General features: G+C 45.9%; 1 protein-coding gene across 50 annotated transcripts in view; it reads left to right on the forward strand.

Moving 5' to 3' along the window:
- The window catches only part of LOC110504162 (rap guanine nucleotide exchange factor 2), a 134,665-nt gene that overhangs the window by 105,986 nt on the left and 11,039 nt on the right, over positions 1-17,640 (forward strand). For 8 of the 50 annotated variants that reach the window (XM_036970355.2, XM_090219785.1, XM_090219793.1 and 5 more), the window contains 19 exons: positions 234-411; positions 2,037-2,173; positions 3,008-3,166; positions 3,487-3,639; positions 3,911-4,075; positions 5,915-6,022; positions 6,256-6,459; positions 7,683-7,791; positions 9,043-9,209; positions 9,470-9,588; positions 10,268-10,425; positions 11,116-11,356; positions 11,746-12,129; positions 12,400-12,611; positions 12,928-13,051; positions 13,539-13,562; positions 15,257-15,480; positions 15,697-15,867; positions 16,154-16,303. In XM_036970355.2, coding sequence (XP_036826250.1) covers positions 234-411; positions 2,037-2,173; positions 3,008-3,166; positions 3,487-3,639; positions 3,911-4,075; positions 5,915-6,022; positions 6,256-6,459; positions 7,683-7,791; positions 9,043-9,209; positions 9,470-9,588; positions 10,268-10,425; positions 11,116-11,356; positions 11,746-12,129; positions 12,400-12,611; positions 12,928-13,051; positions 13,539-13,562; positions 15,257-15,480; positions 15,697-15,867; positions 16,154-16,303 — 3,187 coding nt within the window. Of the gene's footprint in view, positions 1-233; positions 412-2,036; positions 2,174-3,007; positions 3,167-3,486; positions 3,640-3,910; positions 4,076-5,914; positions 6,035-6,255; positions 6,460-7,682; positions 7,792-9,042; positions 9,210-9,469; positions 9,589-10,267; positions 10,426-10,636; positions 10,652-11,115; positions 11,357-11,745; positions 12,130-12,399; positions 12,612-12,927; positions 13,052-13,538; positions 13,563-15,256; positions 15,481-15,696; positions 15,868-16,153; positions 16,304-17,640 lie in introns of all 50 variants that reach the window. The other 42 variants (XM_036970358.2, XM_090219790.1, XM_090219794.1 and 39 more) reach the window with 12 other exon arrangements.

Genomic DNA, 17,640 nt, shown 5'->3' on the forward strand with positions numbered 1-17,640 from the left:
GTGAAGTTATTGCATCAAAACCCAGATTTTTATATTTGCCATCCGATAATCTCCGCCCACCAGTTTGCAGCTGTTCCTACATGGAGTAGATGGGATGGAGCAGACAAATGCTTAGCACAGACCAGCGACCCTTTTCCTCCACTCATGTTACTAAAACTCACTGGTTAAGCTTGATGGTTGGTGTTAAGACGGAGACACCTGTTGCGTCATATTGTCGTTCCTTTGTCCCCCAGGCCACGGAGAACGAGCCGGGCGACATGGACCTCAGCGGCCTGCCCGAGACCGCCGTCGACTCAGAGGAGGACGACGACGAGGAGGACATGGAGCGAGCGTCGGACCCCCTCATGAGCCGCGACGTCGTGCGGGACTGCCTCGAGAAGGACCCCATGGACCGCACCGATGACGACATAGGTCAGTCCGTGTGAGCACACAGAATTCTCCTCTAACATTCCCTCAAGGCCCCCCCCCCCCCCCCCTTTTGATTGTCTGTAAAGGAACTTTCTCACAACATTCTGGGAGCCAAAATCTATTTACCTGGTAGCGTGCCAGTGTTTCCCTACTGTTAAGTAGTCACTAGGCAGAGTGCCTCCCTCTCCCTTCCCTTCCCTGCTTTGCTATGTTGCTCCTTGCCTCAGTTTGGCTCCTATTGGTTTTAATTGATCATGTTGGAACAGAAAGGGGAACCCTACGACTATTCCGCACTACGATTGAACCCTCACGCTAAATCTAGAAACAACTGTTAATATGCTTATTCCATTGTTTGATTACAGTACCACTGCTAAAACATCTTGTAAGTGCTCGCTAATTTTTTTGGCAACACATTTGGAAAAGCAATGGGAACCAATTAGCTTTGGCTTTGTTCACAAAGGGGAAATCATACCCCGAGTTCCCATTGTAGGCTCATCAGAGTTTAATCAAGCATTTGCAATTTTTAAATAAACGATCCACAGCCTACCCCCTCCCCCACCCCCCCTTCTCCCAGTGCCACGCCCTTAGTGTATCTCAACCCCCGCCCGTCTGTATTAGCTGGCTACTGTTAATGATGTGCCCGACTCTAGGCCTTCGTGCTCTACTGCTTTCATTAGGTGAATTTATTTTAGCCCAGAGTGATATTCTGTCTGTGCCACACAACAGCCTGTGATATCATAGGCCTGTTAGCAGCAATACAGTGATAGCGATCCAAAAAAAAGAGACTAGTTCACATTTACTCCCATTTGAAACTTCGATGTGGTGTGTGGATGATATAGTGGATGCAAAAAGAGAAAATCCCCCCCCACTTCCCCGCCGCCCCTCCCCGCTCTCTGTGCCGGCAGGCTTTTTTAGGTCAACGCCGTACATCCTCGCCTCTCCTCTCCCGGCACATTAAAGTTTCAGTGCTTCCGCAGGCTTCCCACATGGCACTGTTTGCCATGCCAACCACACAGGTCAGCCCCGCACCCCAGACTTGCTTTAGGTGCCTTGGAAGGGGATGGAGTCACTTTGCTGGTCCAAAATCCCCCCCCCCCCCAAAACTCCACAGCAAGCTATTTCAAGGAGCCCCCCAAAAGTTGCATGGCCCAGGAAACAGGATAGGCAAGGACCTATACAGCTGAGCTGAAAGCCCCATATGTGAATGAAGGTTGACAAACTGTGGAAGAGAATTTTGTTTTGGAACTGGCTGACTATCAACCTATGTATCTATCTAACAATGATCACAAAATGTTTACACGCAGAAGGTCGCGCAGTTGTTTTAAAAAAATTTCTCGGTTAAAATGAAATTGATAGTTTGCCTTAGTGTACTTAAGATAATCCTCCCGCTGTTGGGCACTCATCACTATTGTGGGGTTGAATTTAATTAACTTTCTCTCACGCTAGCTGTGCCCTTTTTTTGTCCAAAGCCACAGAGAAGGTGAAGGAAGAGTGAAGCACTGCCAAGTCCTCCTATGCTCTCGCTCTCTCTCTCTCTCTCTCTCTCGGTCTCTGTCTCTGTCTGTGTCTCTCTCTGTCTGTGTGTGTGTCAAGACCTTCCTAACCCCCCCCCTCCAACCTTTCCACAGAGCAATTACTGGAGTTCATGCATCAGCTGCCAGCGTTTGCCAACATGACCATGTCGGTGAGGAGGGAGCTGTGTGCCGTCATGGTCTTTGCCGTGGTCGAGCGGGCCGGCACCATCGTCCTCAACGACGGGGAAGAGGTGTGTGTGTGTGGAGGGGGATGTGTGTCCTAAGTGACTCTCTTATGTCTATATTGTGTGTGCCTGGAATGTGTCTGGGTTTGCACGTCTATGGCCTGCACATGCACTTTGCCCTTGCCATTACCAATGAAGGTTTCTGATGGTTTTTTTCCCCCTATTGAACATGAATGACTGCCATCTCCAAGCATCTTGGGATCATAAGATTGCCTAAGGGGACCAGAAGAAAGATCACTTATCTACTTTCTCTTGAATGAAACCATTTTGGTCTGGTTTTGCATCCAAACAATAGTGAAAAGCCATTACCCTTAAGGGCAGTTCACTTCAATGTTAGTCCAGTCAATGTAAAATAACATCCCATTGAGCTGATGTGTGTTAGCAATATGTCCACAATACTGCCTTAGTGCAGTGTCGGATTTATATATATTGTTGATGATGCGCTAGGGAAGAAATTGAGTGAGAAATTGATCTCTTGCTATAAAATCTTTTACTATCGTAATAAAAGGGTAAGCTTCCAGTTATTGTGGCGTTAAAACTGGGCTGTTTTTTATACTATTGAAACATTTGTGACCAATCATTAAAGATATCTACCTGTCAAAGAATGTGATGCTCATAATTTTTGTTCAATTTAGCGTGATACATTGGTCCACTCCTCAATCAGACATGGCTAACCTGCTAACTAATCGCTAATTGTGATTAAACAATGTGTTTCAAGGATCGTTGTGGTGATCATTTCCTTCAACATTGATCCTAGCCTGATATTAAACCCATTGATATCCACTGAATGATCACGGAGTACTTCTGACCGTTAACGGTTTGTGTTTATGGTCCCCCCAGCTGGACTCGTGGTCAGTGATCCTGAATGGCTCGGTGGAGGTGACGTACCCCGAGGGCAGGCCTGAGATCCTGTGTATGGGGAACAGCTTTGGGGTCTCCCCCACCATGGAGAAGGAATACATGAAGGGAGTAATGAAGACCAAGGTGGACGACTGTCAGGTAAAGGCCCAGCGCTCTGACTGGCTCTTATGATGGACGATTGGTATATTGAGCTGTGTGATTTTACTGGACTTTACTTTACTTTATTTACCTTGTTATTTATTTACTTATTTACTTGCTTGAATTAAGTATCTAGTTATAATTGTAACCGTTTGCCAAAAATCCAAAATGAATACACTGGGGTTAATTTACCAAGAGATTTTGTATTTATGTCAATGGTATCATAAAATAGATTGGATCTCAGCCATGTTGGTCTAAAAAGGATTGTGTCCCCAAGCTAACTACTACCCTCTCTCTCTCTCTCTCTCTCTCTGCTCCAGTTTGTGTGCATAGCGCAGCAGGACTACTGCTGCATCCTCAACCAGGTGGAGAAGAACATGCAGAAGGTGGAGGAGGAGGGCGAGATCGTCATGGTCAAGGAGCACCGCGAGCTGGACCGCACCGGCACCAGGAAGGGACACATCGTCATCAAGGTGGGGTCCTTCATTCTTGAACAAAGCCTCGTAAAAGGTCCCTTGTCGCGTTCATATTGGGTGTCCTAAATGCTATGTATCCAACTTTCAGTGTTACCGGAAGGATTCTGATCTAATCTCTATTATCGTTGTGAATGGGATAGAACAGAAGAAGAAAAAAGTATTGTCCACATAAATGTGGAAAGTTGCCTTTGCTGTCTTCACAGTGACATGGTCCTTGAGACTCAAAACAAACGTGAATATGCTTCTCCTCGTACACCTTCTCCCTTAGGGTACGACGGAGCGTCTGACCATGCACTTGGTAGAGGAGCACTCGGTGGTGGACCCCACCTACATCGAGGACTTCCTGCTGACCTACAGAACCTTCCTCTCCAGCCCCATGGTCGTGGGCAAGAAGCTCCTCGAGTGGTTCCATGACCCAAGCCTCAGGGACAAGGTCAGCTTCCAGTACAAAGGCTTTACTATCCATTTCAGTAAAGTATTTCAGTCATTGCATTGCAATGGAAGCCTGACAGTACTTAACATCCGTAATAGCTAACGCATAGTTAATACCACATAGATTAACAGGCGCATGCATGCAACATTCTTACTTGTTTTTCACCACCTGTTTTTTTTTTTTTTACAATTAATAAAAGTAGAGACTCGGAGTTAGAAAATGGTACTTAATGTACTGCAGTTGAAGAACAATGGTAAAGTAATTCTGCTTTGAAAGTTGATTAACTTGAAGCCCACTTTGGAGAAATTGGCCCTTGAATGTTTTTGTACACCTACCGGAGAGTTCTTCTTTGTCTATACCCATTCAGTATCGTTCACACCCTCTTAAGCCTTAGTCCCACCCATCTCTTTAAGGATTCACATGAGGCCATGTGGTAAACACAAGTTTATTTGTCACATGCACAGAATACAGAAGGTGTAAACGCTACAGTGATAGTACTTGCATACTTGCAATATCAATAACAGAAAGTGTCCAGATAAAAATGATTTTAGAAATATTCTATCGTTATTAGATGACGCTTACCAGATCCAAAATGATATAACCCCACCCAGCCACACCTAGCTAAGTGGATGGGTCACTATTGTCTAGACATGTACACATGTTCATGAAATGCAATCGATGGCTGTAATCACACCTGCTAATTTGATGGGTCATGTGATAACCCGGCCGAAGTGGAGTCATTTGTTTAGACATGTAGCTAGCTAGGTAGCAAGCTAGCTAAACAATGAACCGGCATAATCCCAACTCCTACTACTACCAATACAAACATTGTCATAGCTGTAGTGTGAATCTGCAGGTAGCTAAGGCTAACAAACTAGGTTCAATGTTGACTAGCTAACATTAGGCTATAACTAGCCATTCAAATGGATTTCTGATTCGAATAATATTACTACACGGATCATACACGTAACTTTAGCTAGCGAGCCAACGTTTGCTAGCTAACTAACAGTATGCTTTAACTTGCAATAAACATGACTTTCTGACTAAATTAGAAGCTTAGATCTGTAAAATGTAGCTAGACTCTTACCCGTATACATGGATGAATGCTTCACGGTGGACTGGAACCATTTAACTTGTAGCTACATCTTGTTTGGCCAGCGTTGTGTCAATTCACTCCGGTTCTCACTGACTGTGGCGTGTGAAGAAAGTAGCCCATCCCTTATTCCTCATGATCGGTCGATAGCGCCTGCTAAATTCAGGGCATCAATCTTGTTGCAAAAAGTAGCACAACTTTTGTAGTTCTTGATGGCTAACTTTATATCTTTAAAAAACGGCAAGGTAGAAAGTACTGTCAACACATACTGAAGTGCTCACGTTATAGACAGAAGCGTGCTACATGGCAGAGCAATCCAAACTCATCTCCCGGCTTGTCTAGCCCATTCATTATCTCAGCCAATCATGACCAGTGGGAAGGTTCCTGACTTTTTCCATCGCTAAACCAACCAGGCTTGTATTTTAACAATTTCATTTGTATTTATAGATGGAATACAAGTTTGTTATTGAGGCAACACCTTTTTTTTTTTTTTACTTTCAAATATTGCTCCTGTGAAGTAGTGATGTGCGACATACGCCTAGTTTCCTGAAACAAGTCACATATGCTTACATACACACAGATTGAATTACAGAGATGAATACATCCTTACATGCACCCACACACAGACCTAAGTGTGAGGAAATGCATCGAACTAGCGAACGTTCAATCCAAGCCCATGCTCACCCACTTTATTTTATTTTTTTATTACCGTGAGTGAAAATGAACTTTCTTCTTTACATCCCCAGGTTACACGGGTAGTCTTGCTGTGGGTGAACAATCACTTCAATGACTTTGAAGGCGACCCCGCAATGACTCACTTTCTTGAAGAGTTCGAAAGCAATCTGGAGAGAGAGGTCCGTGTCTCAGTTAAGCATAGCATGTTTCATATCCAGTTCAACCATCCTTTGCCTTCATTATATATTCAGTCAAGCATTCAAATGGTCAAAACATTTGCCTTGCACTAGCCTCTTGTTTCACAAATAAATGCTAAAATACATTTTGTTTTTCTCCCTTTCACATTGTAACAAAGTTGAGATGCAAACCCTGAATTGCGCAATACACTAAACATTCTCAATTTTCTTTACAGAAAATGTGCGGCCATCTTAGACTGTTAAACATTGCCTGTGCTGCTAAAGCCAAACTGCGTCTCGTGACACTGACCAAGCCGTCGAGGGAGGCCCCGCTAGCCTTCACCCTGCTGGGGGGCTCTGAGAAGGGCTTCCGCATCTTCATCGACAGCGTGGAGCCCGGGAGCAAGGCCGCAGAGGCCGGCCTCAAACGAGGAGACCAGGTGAAGTAACAAGAACGTTCTTTGTGTAGCGTTTTTTCACACGTTCAAAATGCTTCACATAGAAGAAAAAAAGTAAGGAAAACTTCCCCCCTCCACTACCATGTGTATGTGTAGCACCCACCTGATTGATGGTATGGCTCTGCTTTGCGCCAGAAAGATCACTTACATATCAGACAGCAATGACGGTGTAGAAGGGATGAGTGCTCATTCACTAGACTAGTTTACTCAGCACTGATTTTTCCCACTTTGCCCCAAGGGTTCCAAAGTGCCTAGGTTAAATCCAGGACGACAGCATGGAAACCCTACTTGACTGTGCTTTCTGTGTGGCTTAAAGGTATACTCTTAAACACTTCCCTGCAGCTGCTTCCCAAAGGAAATATGAACCATAGCATCCTGCAAAGCATTTTTACTCTTACAATTCTCCTGTCAAAACGTCTCATGTAATTGCCATATACACAGTGAGTGACTCAGCACAGCGTTTCCCAAACTCTGTCCTAGGGACCCCAAGGGGTGCACGTTTTGTTTTTTGCCCTAGCACTACACAGCGGATTCAAATCATCAAAGCTTGCTGATTAATTCATTATTTGGATCAGCTGTGTAGTGCTAGGGCAAAAATCAAAACGTGCACCCCTTGGGGTCCTCCAGGACTGGTAAACACTGCTCTAACGAGCTCAAATATCCTTATCAATCTCACTACCCTTTTCATCGGCCCATTAACGAGACCGCTTAGCCGAACTTACGACCAGTGTTTCTTTTAATAAGGGCTGACCCAGAAACGACCTGATTTGCGCCATCAACACTGTGGTAATGACTGCAGAGGAAGGCCCCTCACTCACAGAGAGATCAAAGATCACTTCCTGGTGCACCCAGAGATCACTTCCTGGTGCACCCAGAGATCACTTCCTGGTGGCTCGGTGGCACGCTCATGTGTAAATGCTAAGTCCTCATGACAAGGCAGCACTGGTCATAAAGCAGCTAAGAGGAAATAGACAAGTAGTGTAGCTGTTAGAGAGAAGGACATGGGAAGGGGGGGATTCTTCCAACACCTGGGAGGATATACGGTAGATGAGTGTCAGTGTTATGTAATAGAATAGTTCACGTGGCTCATAATGGGGTGCTTACGCCAGAGTTGTGGATTTGACTCCTGCAGGAATTAAACGGATCGAGGATGTGGAGGATTACTGTATGTCATGTTGTGGAATATTTGTTTTGTCTTTGAACAGATTCTGGAGGTGAATGGGCAGAACTTTGAAAATGTCCAGCTCACCAAAGCCAATGAGATCCTGAGGAACAACACCCACTTGTCCATTTCTGTGAAAACCAATCTTTTAGGTGAGAATTTTGAAGGCAAACTAACTATGAATGTAATACTATACTGAATAAAAAAAGTGTTGGTCCCATATCACAAATGGTTCATAATATGATACGCACAAAAAGCTTATTTTCCTCAAAATGTTTTGCACAAATCGGTTTACATCCCTGTTAGTGAGCATTTCTCATTTTCCAAGATAATCCATTCACCTGACACAAGATGCTGATTAAACAGCATGGTGCGCCTTGTGCTGGGGACAGTAAAAAGCAACTCTAAAATGTGTTTTTGTCACACAACACAATGCCACAGATGTCTCGAGTTTTGAGGGAGTGTGTAATTGGCATGCTGACTGCAGGAATTTCCACCAGAGCTGTTGCCAGAGAATGTAATGTTAATTGCTCTACCGTAAGCCGCCTCCGTCGTTTTTAGAGAATTTGGCAGTACATCCACCCGGCCTCACAATCGCAGAGTACGTGTATGGTATCGTGTGGGCGAGTGGTTTGCTGATGTCAATGTTGTGAACATTGTGAGTCCCCCATGGTGGCGGTGGGGTTATGGTATGGGTAGTCATAAGCTACGGACAACCAACACAGTTGCATTTTATCGAATTTGAATACACAGAGACACCGTGACGAGATCCCGAGGCCCATTGTCGTGCCATTTATACGACGCCATCACCTCAGGTTCCAGCATGATAATGATGTCGCAAGGATATGTACACAATACCTGGAAGCTGAAAATGTCCCAGATCTTCCATAGCCTGCATACTCGTCAAACATGTCACCCATTGAGCATGTTTGAGATGCTCTGGATGGACAGCGTGTTCCAGTTCTTGCCAATATCCAGCAACTTTGCACAGCCATTGAAGAGGAGTGGGACAACATTCCACAGGCCACAATCAACAGCCCGATCAACTCTATGCGAAGAAGATGTGTCGTGTTGCATGAGGCAAATGGTGGTCACACCAGATACTGACTGGTTTTCTGATCCACGCTCCTACCTTTTTTTTTAAGCTATCTGTGACCAACAGATGCATGTCTGTATTCCCAGTCATGTGAAACCCATAGATTAGGGCCTAATGAATTTCTTTAAATTGACTGATTTCCTGTAACTCATCTTTGAAAATGTTGCGTTTTTTTAATATTTTTTGATCAGTATAATAACTAATACTAATAATATAAGTAACAGTATCACTAAGCCTTGTTTCACACAGTAATGAAGAGGAGCAGGTAAGAAATACTCATCCATTTCCCGCCCTTTCATCCACCCAGTGTTCAAGGAGCTACTAGCCCGGCCGGAGCACGACCACGAGGCAGAGGGTGAGGATCTGCCAGAGGTGGACCGCAAGAATGGAGCCCCGGCACACCTACCCAAGATTGGGGACATCAAGAAGGGCTCGCGCTACTCCATCCCTGACCTGGCGGTGGACGTTGAGCAGGTGGTTTGTTATGGACTACAGTACCCATAATGCTTTGTGTATGGTATCGGGCATGGATTCATTAGGCACCAAACGGAAGAAAAAAGACTGAAACAAGGAAGGGACTACCTGACATTGTCCAATCGCAAATGCTTGTTTTCGTTTTCCGTTGCAAAACGTTTTGCTACATTGTGCCTTAATGAATATGTCCCCCGGTTTGATCTCAGTAAAGACATTCCTAAAACCTAACCTAATGGTATCCTGCCTCCTCCTTAATGCAGGTGATGGGCCTGGAGAAGGCCAGTAAGAAGGCCAAAGCCAACACGGTGGGAGGAAGGAACAAGCTCAAGAAGATCTTCGACAAGACGCTCACCAGCATCCTGCCCCCAAAACCATACAAGTAAGAGCCCAGGGGGAAATGTAACGTCACATTTGGAGAGGAAAGGAGAGTGGAAAAATAATAATAGGAGAGTTGAAGAAAATAGAAGAGGAGAGTGTGGAATAAAACGGGTTTGTCTTAATTTGTTGTATTTCTGAAGATGTATTGAGCTCTTTCCGTGACTTAGACTGACCAGGTGAATTCAGGTGACGTCCGTCATCCCTTATTGATGTCACTTGTTAAATCCACTTCAATCCGTGTAGATGAATGGAGACCGGTTAAAGGATTGTTTTAAGCCTTGAGACCTGGATGTGTGTATGTGTGCCATTCAGAGGGTGATTTAACTTCCTTTGAACAGGGTAGGGTAGTAGGTGTTCAGGTGCACCGGTTTGTCTCAAGAACTGCAGCGCTGCTGTGTCTCTCAAGAATGGTCCACCACCCAAAGGACATTTCTGCCAATTTGTGGGAAGCATTGGAGTCCACATGGGCCAGCTTGCCTGTGGAACGTTTTCGACACCTTGTACAGTCCAAGCCCTGACGAATTGAGGCTGTTCTGAGGGCAGAGGGGTGGGGGTGCACAACTCAATATTAGGATATTCTTAATGTTTTGTACACTGTCTACTTTACTGTACAAACATTGCCCTCTATCCTCTGAAAGTGGAACTGCTTGTAACCCCTCCCTCCCTCCGTGTTTCCGTAGCGATGTGGGCGTGGGCCAGTCGCAGGACGACAGCATCGTGGGCCTGAAGCAGTCCAAGCAGATTCCGGCCTCGCTGCCTGTCAGCAGCAACCTATCGTCCAGCAACCCTGACCTGCTGCAGTCCCACCACCGCATCCTGGACTTCAACAACCAACCGGGTGAGGACAGACAGACACGCCTCCTTTGAACCTCTAGTATACAGCTGTATATGAGAAGCACAGCGTGGTTGTCTTCAGCTCCCTTGAAGCCGTCTATTTCGCATGCATTTATATACATTGCTAACCGTGCACGTACTTTGCCAGTTGTCTGGCATCCATGTTTGACACACCCATTTACGTTCTCCTACACACACTCTTTGTGTTCCTTCAGCCCCGGTCGTGACAAGTGAGTATCACGCTGCTGCTGCTCTGCCCACGGCAACGCTTGTCCTCTTTGCCAGCTAACTGCTTTTTCGTTTTACAAGCGTCCTATGGTGTTTCTAAAACTGGTCTCTAAAGGGCTAACGTTTAACTGTGGTTATGGTCTGGGCTTGTCGGTCTTGATAAAAAGCAGGCATCAAGTCGGTGTGTTTTAATGGGGTAACGCACGCCTAAATCTAACTGGAGTGCAGGTTCAAAGGAATCGTTCCTGTAAACATTTGACGGAGTGTAAGCAGCCAGCATTACATTGACCCGTACATTCTCAGTGCATATTGGTGTGTTGGGAAACAATGGTACATGAATTATGCGACTGCATGATAAAATTGCAATGCAATTTAAGTGATCTACATATCCCAAATGAGGATTCCGCCCCAATGTTTGTCCAACATTGTGTTGAGGTTATACCTCCCCCCCACCTCCCCCCCGCAGACATGTCCGACCAGGTGCTGCGAGTGTTCAAGGCAGACCAACAGAGTCGATACATCATGATTGGTAAGGACACCACGGCCAAGGAGGTGGTGGCCCAGGCCATCCGAGAGTTCGCCCTGACCGCGGTGCCCGAAGCCTATTCGCTGTGCGAGGTGTCCGTCACGCCGGAGGGTGTCATCAAGCAACGGCGGCTACCAGAGCAGCTGTCCAAGCTGGCTGATAGGATACAGCTCAGTGGCAGGTAAGGACCCCCCCCCAATTATTTATACAGTTTTGTCCCATCTCTTGTACAAAAGCTAGCAAATACTCTCAAGTCTCCCCTTCCTCTTGTGCTGACTTTCTCTTGAAAATTCGATCTTAAACCCCCCCTCTTCCATAGTCCCTTATTAGTGAACTCCTTGTCTTTTTCTCTTTAAACTCAAGTCACATCATAGTCACAACGCCAGGTGCTTGTTAATGACGACTCAACGTGATGCTATGAATAACTCTAGCAACAAAAGTACTTATTTTGAAAATGTGCTTTGTGTTGATAAGATTTCTACTGGACAAACAAAATAGAGACCGATGATCGATCTACAATAGAACACCTGTAAATACTAAAGGAGCTCCCTGCTCTTCCCCTCTCTCTAGATACTACCTGAAGAGCAACATGGAGACAGAGACTCTCTGCTCAGACGAGGACGCCCAGGACCTTCTTCGGGAAGGCCAGATCTCCCTCCTCCAGCTCTCCACTGTGGAAGTAGCCACGCAGCTCTCCATGCGTGCCTTCGAACTCTTCTGCGCCATCGAGCCCACCGAGTACATCGACGACCTGTTCAAGCTCAAGTCCAAGACGGGCTCGTTTTGCCTCAAGCGCTTCGAGGAGGTCATCAACCAGGAGACCTTCTGGGTGGCGTCGGAGGTGATCAGGGAGCCCAACCAGCTCAAGCGCATGAAGATTGTCAAGCACTTCATCAAGATTGCTCTCCATTGTAGAGAGTGCAAGAACTTCAACTCCATGTTCGCTATCATCAGGTGAGGTGGGAGAGGAGGGAGGACGAGAGGAGACCAGGTGGCATGTAGATGGGTTAAATCGATTTTGAGGAGTTTTACACCCAAGTCCAGCAGTTACGCTGATTCGGCTGTGTTTGTGTGGTGTTGGAACAAAAGCTTGCAAACCTTTTCATCCTCTAGACCCAGAGTTAGCCAGTTAGCCCCCTAACCCTAATCCCCAGAGGTTAGCACCCCCCCTCTACATGATCAGCCTTCTAACTTCACTGTCTGTCTGTGGTCCTCCCCCAACAGTGGTCTGAACCTGGCCCCGGTATCTAGACTTCGGGGCACGTGGGAAAAGCTCCCCAGTAAGTACGAGAAGCTGTTTGGGGACCTGCAGGACCTGTTTGACCCGTCCAGAAACATGGCCAAGTACCGCAACGTGCTCAACAACCAGAACCTCCAGCCGCCCATCATCCCCCTGTTCCCCGTAATCAAGAAGGACCTCACCTTCCTGCATGAAGGTAGCCAATGACACACACTTTGTCACTTTGTATGAAAAATGTGTTCAGAAACATTCACTTTGCAACCCAAATCTTAAGATAAACGCCCGCCCTTCTCAAAGCTTCTGCCAAAGCCCGCCCCCAGCCCTTCCCCTTCCTTTTCCACCGTCAGATTCAGCGCGTGTCGCCGACAGACCTCCACAAGAGACTATAAATACATTGGCTATTTGTCTACCATTTTTGTATCGGGTGTTGCACTCCCCTGTATGCCAATGCTCTACTACAAGGCATCTTAATCAACCTGCTGTAACAAACAGCCTCTCTCGTCTTTCGCCAGGGAACGACTCCAAAGTGGACGGCCTGGTGAACTTTGAGAAGCTGCGGATGATCGCCAAGGAGATCCGTCACGTGGGTCGCATGGCCTCCGTCAACATGGACCCTGCGCTCATGTTCAGAACCAGGTAACATCGGGGGGAAAAACACAGAAAAACCCAATATAATCCCAGAAGACTAACAACACCTCACCATCCCCTATACGTCCAGTCAAACCACTGTCAATGATTGTTCACGTGTAGATTGTCAATATTCCGCGCTTCCACGCTTTTCCCTTGAGCAGCCGTTTCCCCGGGCAACCCAGCTGTCTCCTGTATTCTGTGCTCTCCACTTATCGTTGGCGTAAAACCACAGTGCTCATGTGTCAGTGTGTTGTCTGACTGTGACTATGTATGTCCACCATGCTGTGATGTCACTTCCGGGTGTCGGTGGTTGTTATCAATGTTTGTCTCTTTCTCTCTATTGTGGGCCTCTGGTAAACTTGCTCATCTTGGTGGCTCTTTGTGGTCTATCCTGTCTTAAGCTTGTCTCCCTCTCTTTCTCTCTCTCGTTCTCTCTCTCTCCCTGTGCACTCTTTGCCCTCCACGCTTCACTGTTCATGGCTATCCCTTCTAGGAAGAAGAAATGGAGGAGTTTAGGGTAAGTTTTGGTGACCGACCTTTCCATGCTTTTTTCTTTTGCTCCATTTGTTCGCTCCCTCCCTTCCTCACTTCTGAGGCCTTTGTTTGTTTGTTTTAAGTGCAGATTTTACTACCCTGTTTGGTTTGATACCCTTCTAACACTGCTTGGCTCTGGCAAAAATGTCTTTAGAAATGGAAATTAAAATCACTTTTGCTTTTTTCAGGTCACACCGCCATTTTTGAAATCTCAAAAAAGTATTTCGCAATTATGCGTTAGAACTGAGAGCGATTTGCATCCCATGAACTAGCAAAAGTGATTACTTTGTGTGTTTTCCCAGCTAAGATGGACTACTTACCAAAAATGGCATGCCTACTTTTGTTTTGCATCAATTTGCCATGGTTTGGATTTAACAGCCTCCATACTGAAAATATCTTCAACATGGAAGTCTGTAGTGTGCTACAAGGACAAACAGGGCTTACAATTAACACCTGCCAAATTCGGGTAGATTTAGGTATTGGGGGGGGGGGGTTTAAGAATGACTATTCACCTGCCACAAAGGCGGGTGGTCAATTTGCAGGGCTCTACAGTGTAAGCATTACATTCGCGAATAAAAAAATTGTCAAAAGTCAAGTATGAGCACATGTGCAAGTTAGGGTTAAAAAAAAAAATTTGCTGCCGTGGCAGTTTTCAAAATATTTCTGCTGTTTTGTTTCATAGTTGCTAATCGCACAAAGAAATATGAATCCTCACGCAGCAACACTGGCAGGGCAGTGAAGTGCTGATAGATACATTTTTGTGGGCGACGCACACAGGTCTAATTTACTCAAGTCTCCTTGTTTTTTGGCTCTTTACATTGTTCATAAGGTTGCTTTCCAAGACCCACGTGAGTCGTTCCGTTACTAGGGTAACCTCCAGGCCTTAAAGGGGCAGCTGAACATTTTGTCCCTGATATTTTGGTCAAAAGACTCGGGTCACAATACATCAAATTTAGCAATATACCACATTACGTCTTACTGATACGTTTTTTGCTTTAGAAACATTACAAAGCATGTCATCTGTTGTTTTTAATGTAATTATGGCCCCAAAAGTATTTTGGCTGGTAAAAAATCTGAGTGTATGGTAGTTCATTTTAGGCCCTGCAGCCAAACTAGTCATGCTTTACATGTCAGCGTTACAGTGGCCAAGGAGGTACTATACCAGGTACTATACCACTATACTGTGCATGTACTCAGTATGTACCATAGTTTCTGCTGAACAGGCATTTCAATACAACTACCTTGGTGTTTACCACAGATTTGGTACAGATTTACCACTATTTGAACCCCCAACACACACACACCTCCCCTGTTGCCTGACTGATTGACCCCCCCCCCCCCACATTCCCTCCCCTTCTTCTTTAGAATGCATGGAATGTTCTGGAGCTGAGAGGAATCAAAAGCCTCTCGGTCTCTGCATGTTTGACTCTCAAACGACCCTCCTCTCTACTACCTTCCAGGACATCTACATATTAGTACACACACATGGCCATAGTCTGATGGTGGTCTCGCTCTCCCCTCTCCATTTCTATGTGTGTGTATTGTGCGTGTGCGTGCGTGCGTGCGTGTGTGCGTGCGTGTGTGCGTGCGTGTGTGCGTGCGTGTGTGTGTGCGTGTGTGTGTGTGTGTGTGCGTGCGTGCGTGCGTGTATGTGTGTGTGTGTACGCGTGTGACCAGGTCTCTTAGCCAGGGCAGTGCCAACGCGGCGGTGCTAGACGTCACCCAGACGGGCGGGCACAAGAAGCGGGTGAGGCGCAGCTCCTTCCTGAACGCCAAGAAGCTGTACGAGGATGCCCAGATGGCCCGCAAGGTCAAGCAGTACCTGTCCAACCTCAGCCTGGAGACCAACGAGGAGGCGCTGCAGACCCTCTCGCTGCAGTGTGAGCCCTCCATCAACACACGTAAGTGCTGGATAGAGTACATGCTGTGCACACACACACACACACACTTGTGTTCTCTAGCTGCAATGTGAGCCCTCCATCAAAACATGTAAATGTTGCAGACATGCATGCTGTGTATTCACCAGCACACCGGGTGGCCATTTTTGGTTCAGCAGCAACACTCACTGGTATTATTGATTTGTTAATGCACCACATTCTCCTTCAACCCTTTCTCAGTGCCCAAGAACGCTGGTGGCGGTAAGAGGCCAGACACGTCTCCGGTGGTGTCCAGGGCTGCCAGCCAGCAGAGGGGCCAGCTGCAGAAGGGCAACCAGGCCCTTCAGGTGCCCGCTGTGGCCCTCTACCCCTCCCGCAAGAAAGTGCCAGTCAAGGACCTGCCACCATTCGGTAAGAACCTGCACAAGTTGAGGGGAAAACATACTTGATGCAATTATGCTCGTTTTAGAACATTGTTTCTTTCTGACACCATACAATCTGTGATTCCTCGAAGGAAAATGCATTCCTTTCAGTTTCAGGTCAAATGTACCCGGTCACAATGTTGCTTGTATTGTTGGTAGCTAGTTTAGTTAGACAATATGGGCTGGAGATTCGAAGGATTAATCTGCGTCTGGGAAATTGGCCCTTGCTGAATGCTAATTAGCAAATGCTAATTTTGGGCTATTTTGTTTTGAAGGCACGAGTTCCCCTCAGTCGCTGAAGAAGATCCTATCGCTGTCGGAGGAGGCCAGCGAGCGTCACAAGCGTCAGACGGAGGACACGGTGTCTAATGCCTCCTCGCAGCTCTCCTCCCCTCCCACCTCCCCCCAGAGCTCGCCCAGGAAGGGTAAAATTATAATCCCCTCAATTCAACCTCAACCCAGTCCCCCTCACCCACGCTGACACCTAGTGGTCATAGAGGGCAACTACTTGTTCAGCCTCCTGTTGACATAGCAACAGTTACTCTAGGTTTTTGGGGGCTATGGGACATGACCCATTCAAATGTAAAGTTGTGTTTTACTTGTGGAGTTACATTAAAACACACACGCCACAACTAGGGCTGGGCGATATGACCTAAAAATCATATCTCCATTTTTTTTTTTAAACTGATGGCGATTCGCGATATATATTTAGATTCTCTTTGTGTTCTCTAAATGAGCGTTGTCGTACAATTAAAGATCAAATACACTGCATTTCAAACAGTCTGCAATAAGCTAATGCATTGAGGCCTTGTAAAAGTTATACCTAGGCTAAATATAAGCCTTCCACAATCATAAGACCAACTAATAATGTTTTATTTTATCAGAATAGTTTAGCCTGCTTTTTTGATGTTGCAATAATCACTGATCTGGCGATCAAGTCTATCTACTGTATGAAAATGCCCTTTTTTGTTACAAATTGAACTAGAATCATACATAGTCATTATTAGTGAATGAGCGCTAACTTCTTAATAGCAGGCATTAGGCTATAGAAAATAAACACAGGTCTCATCAACAATCTCTCTAGGCACTAACAATCTCTCTAGGCACTAGGCACTAACAATCTCTCTAGGCATTAGGCACTAACAATCTCTCTAGGCACTAACAATCTCTAGGCATTAGGCACTAACAATCGCTCTAGGCACTAACAATCGCTCTAGGCACTAACAATCTCTAGGCACTAACAATCTCTCTAGGCACTAACAATCTCTCTAGGCACTAGGCACTAACAATCTCTAGGCACTAACAATCTCTCTAGGCACAAACAATCTCTCTAGGCTCTAACAATCTCTCTAGGCTCTAACAATCTCTCTAGGCACTAACAATCTCTCTAGGCACTAACAATCTCTCTAGGCACTAACAATCTCTAGGCACTAACAATTTCTAGGCACTAGGCACTAACAATCTATAGGCACTAACAATCTCTCTAGGCACTAAGCACTAACAATCTCTCTAGGCACTAACAATCTCTCTAGGCACTAGGCACTAACAATCTCTCTAGGCACTAACAATCTCTAGGCACTAACAATCTCTAGGCACTAACAATCTCTCTAGGCACTAACAATCTCTCTAGGCACTAACAATCTATCTAGGCACTAACAATCTATCTAGGCACTAACAATCTATCTAGGCACTAACAATATCTCTAGGCACTAACAATCTCTCTAGGCACTAACAATCTCTCTAGGCACTAACAATCTCTCTA

This window comes from Oncorhynchus mykiss, chromosome 25, assembly GCF_057628025.1.
Source record: "Oncorhynchus mykiss isolate SJ-2025 chromosome 25, ASM5762802v1, whole genome shotgun sequence".
NCBI classification, from domain to species: Eukaryota; Metazoa; Chordata; class Actinopteri; order Salmoniformes; family Salmonidae; genus Oncorhynchus; species Oncorhynchus mykiss.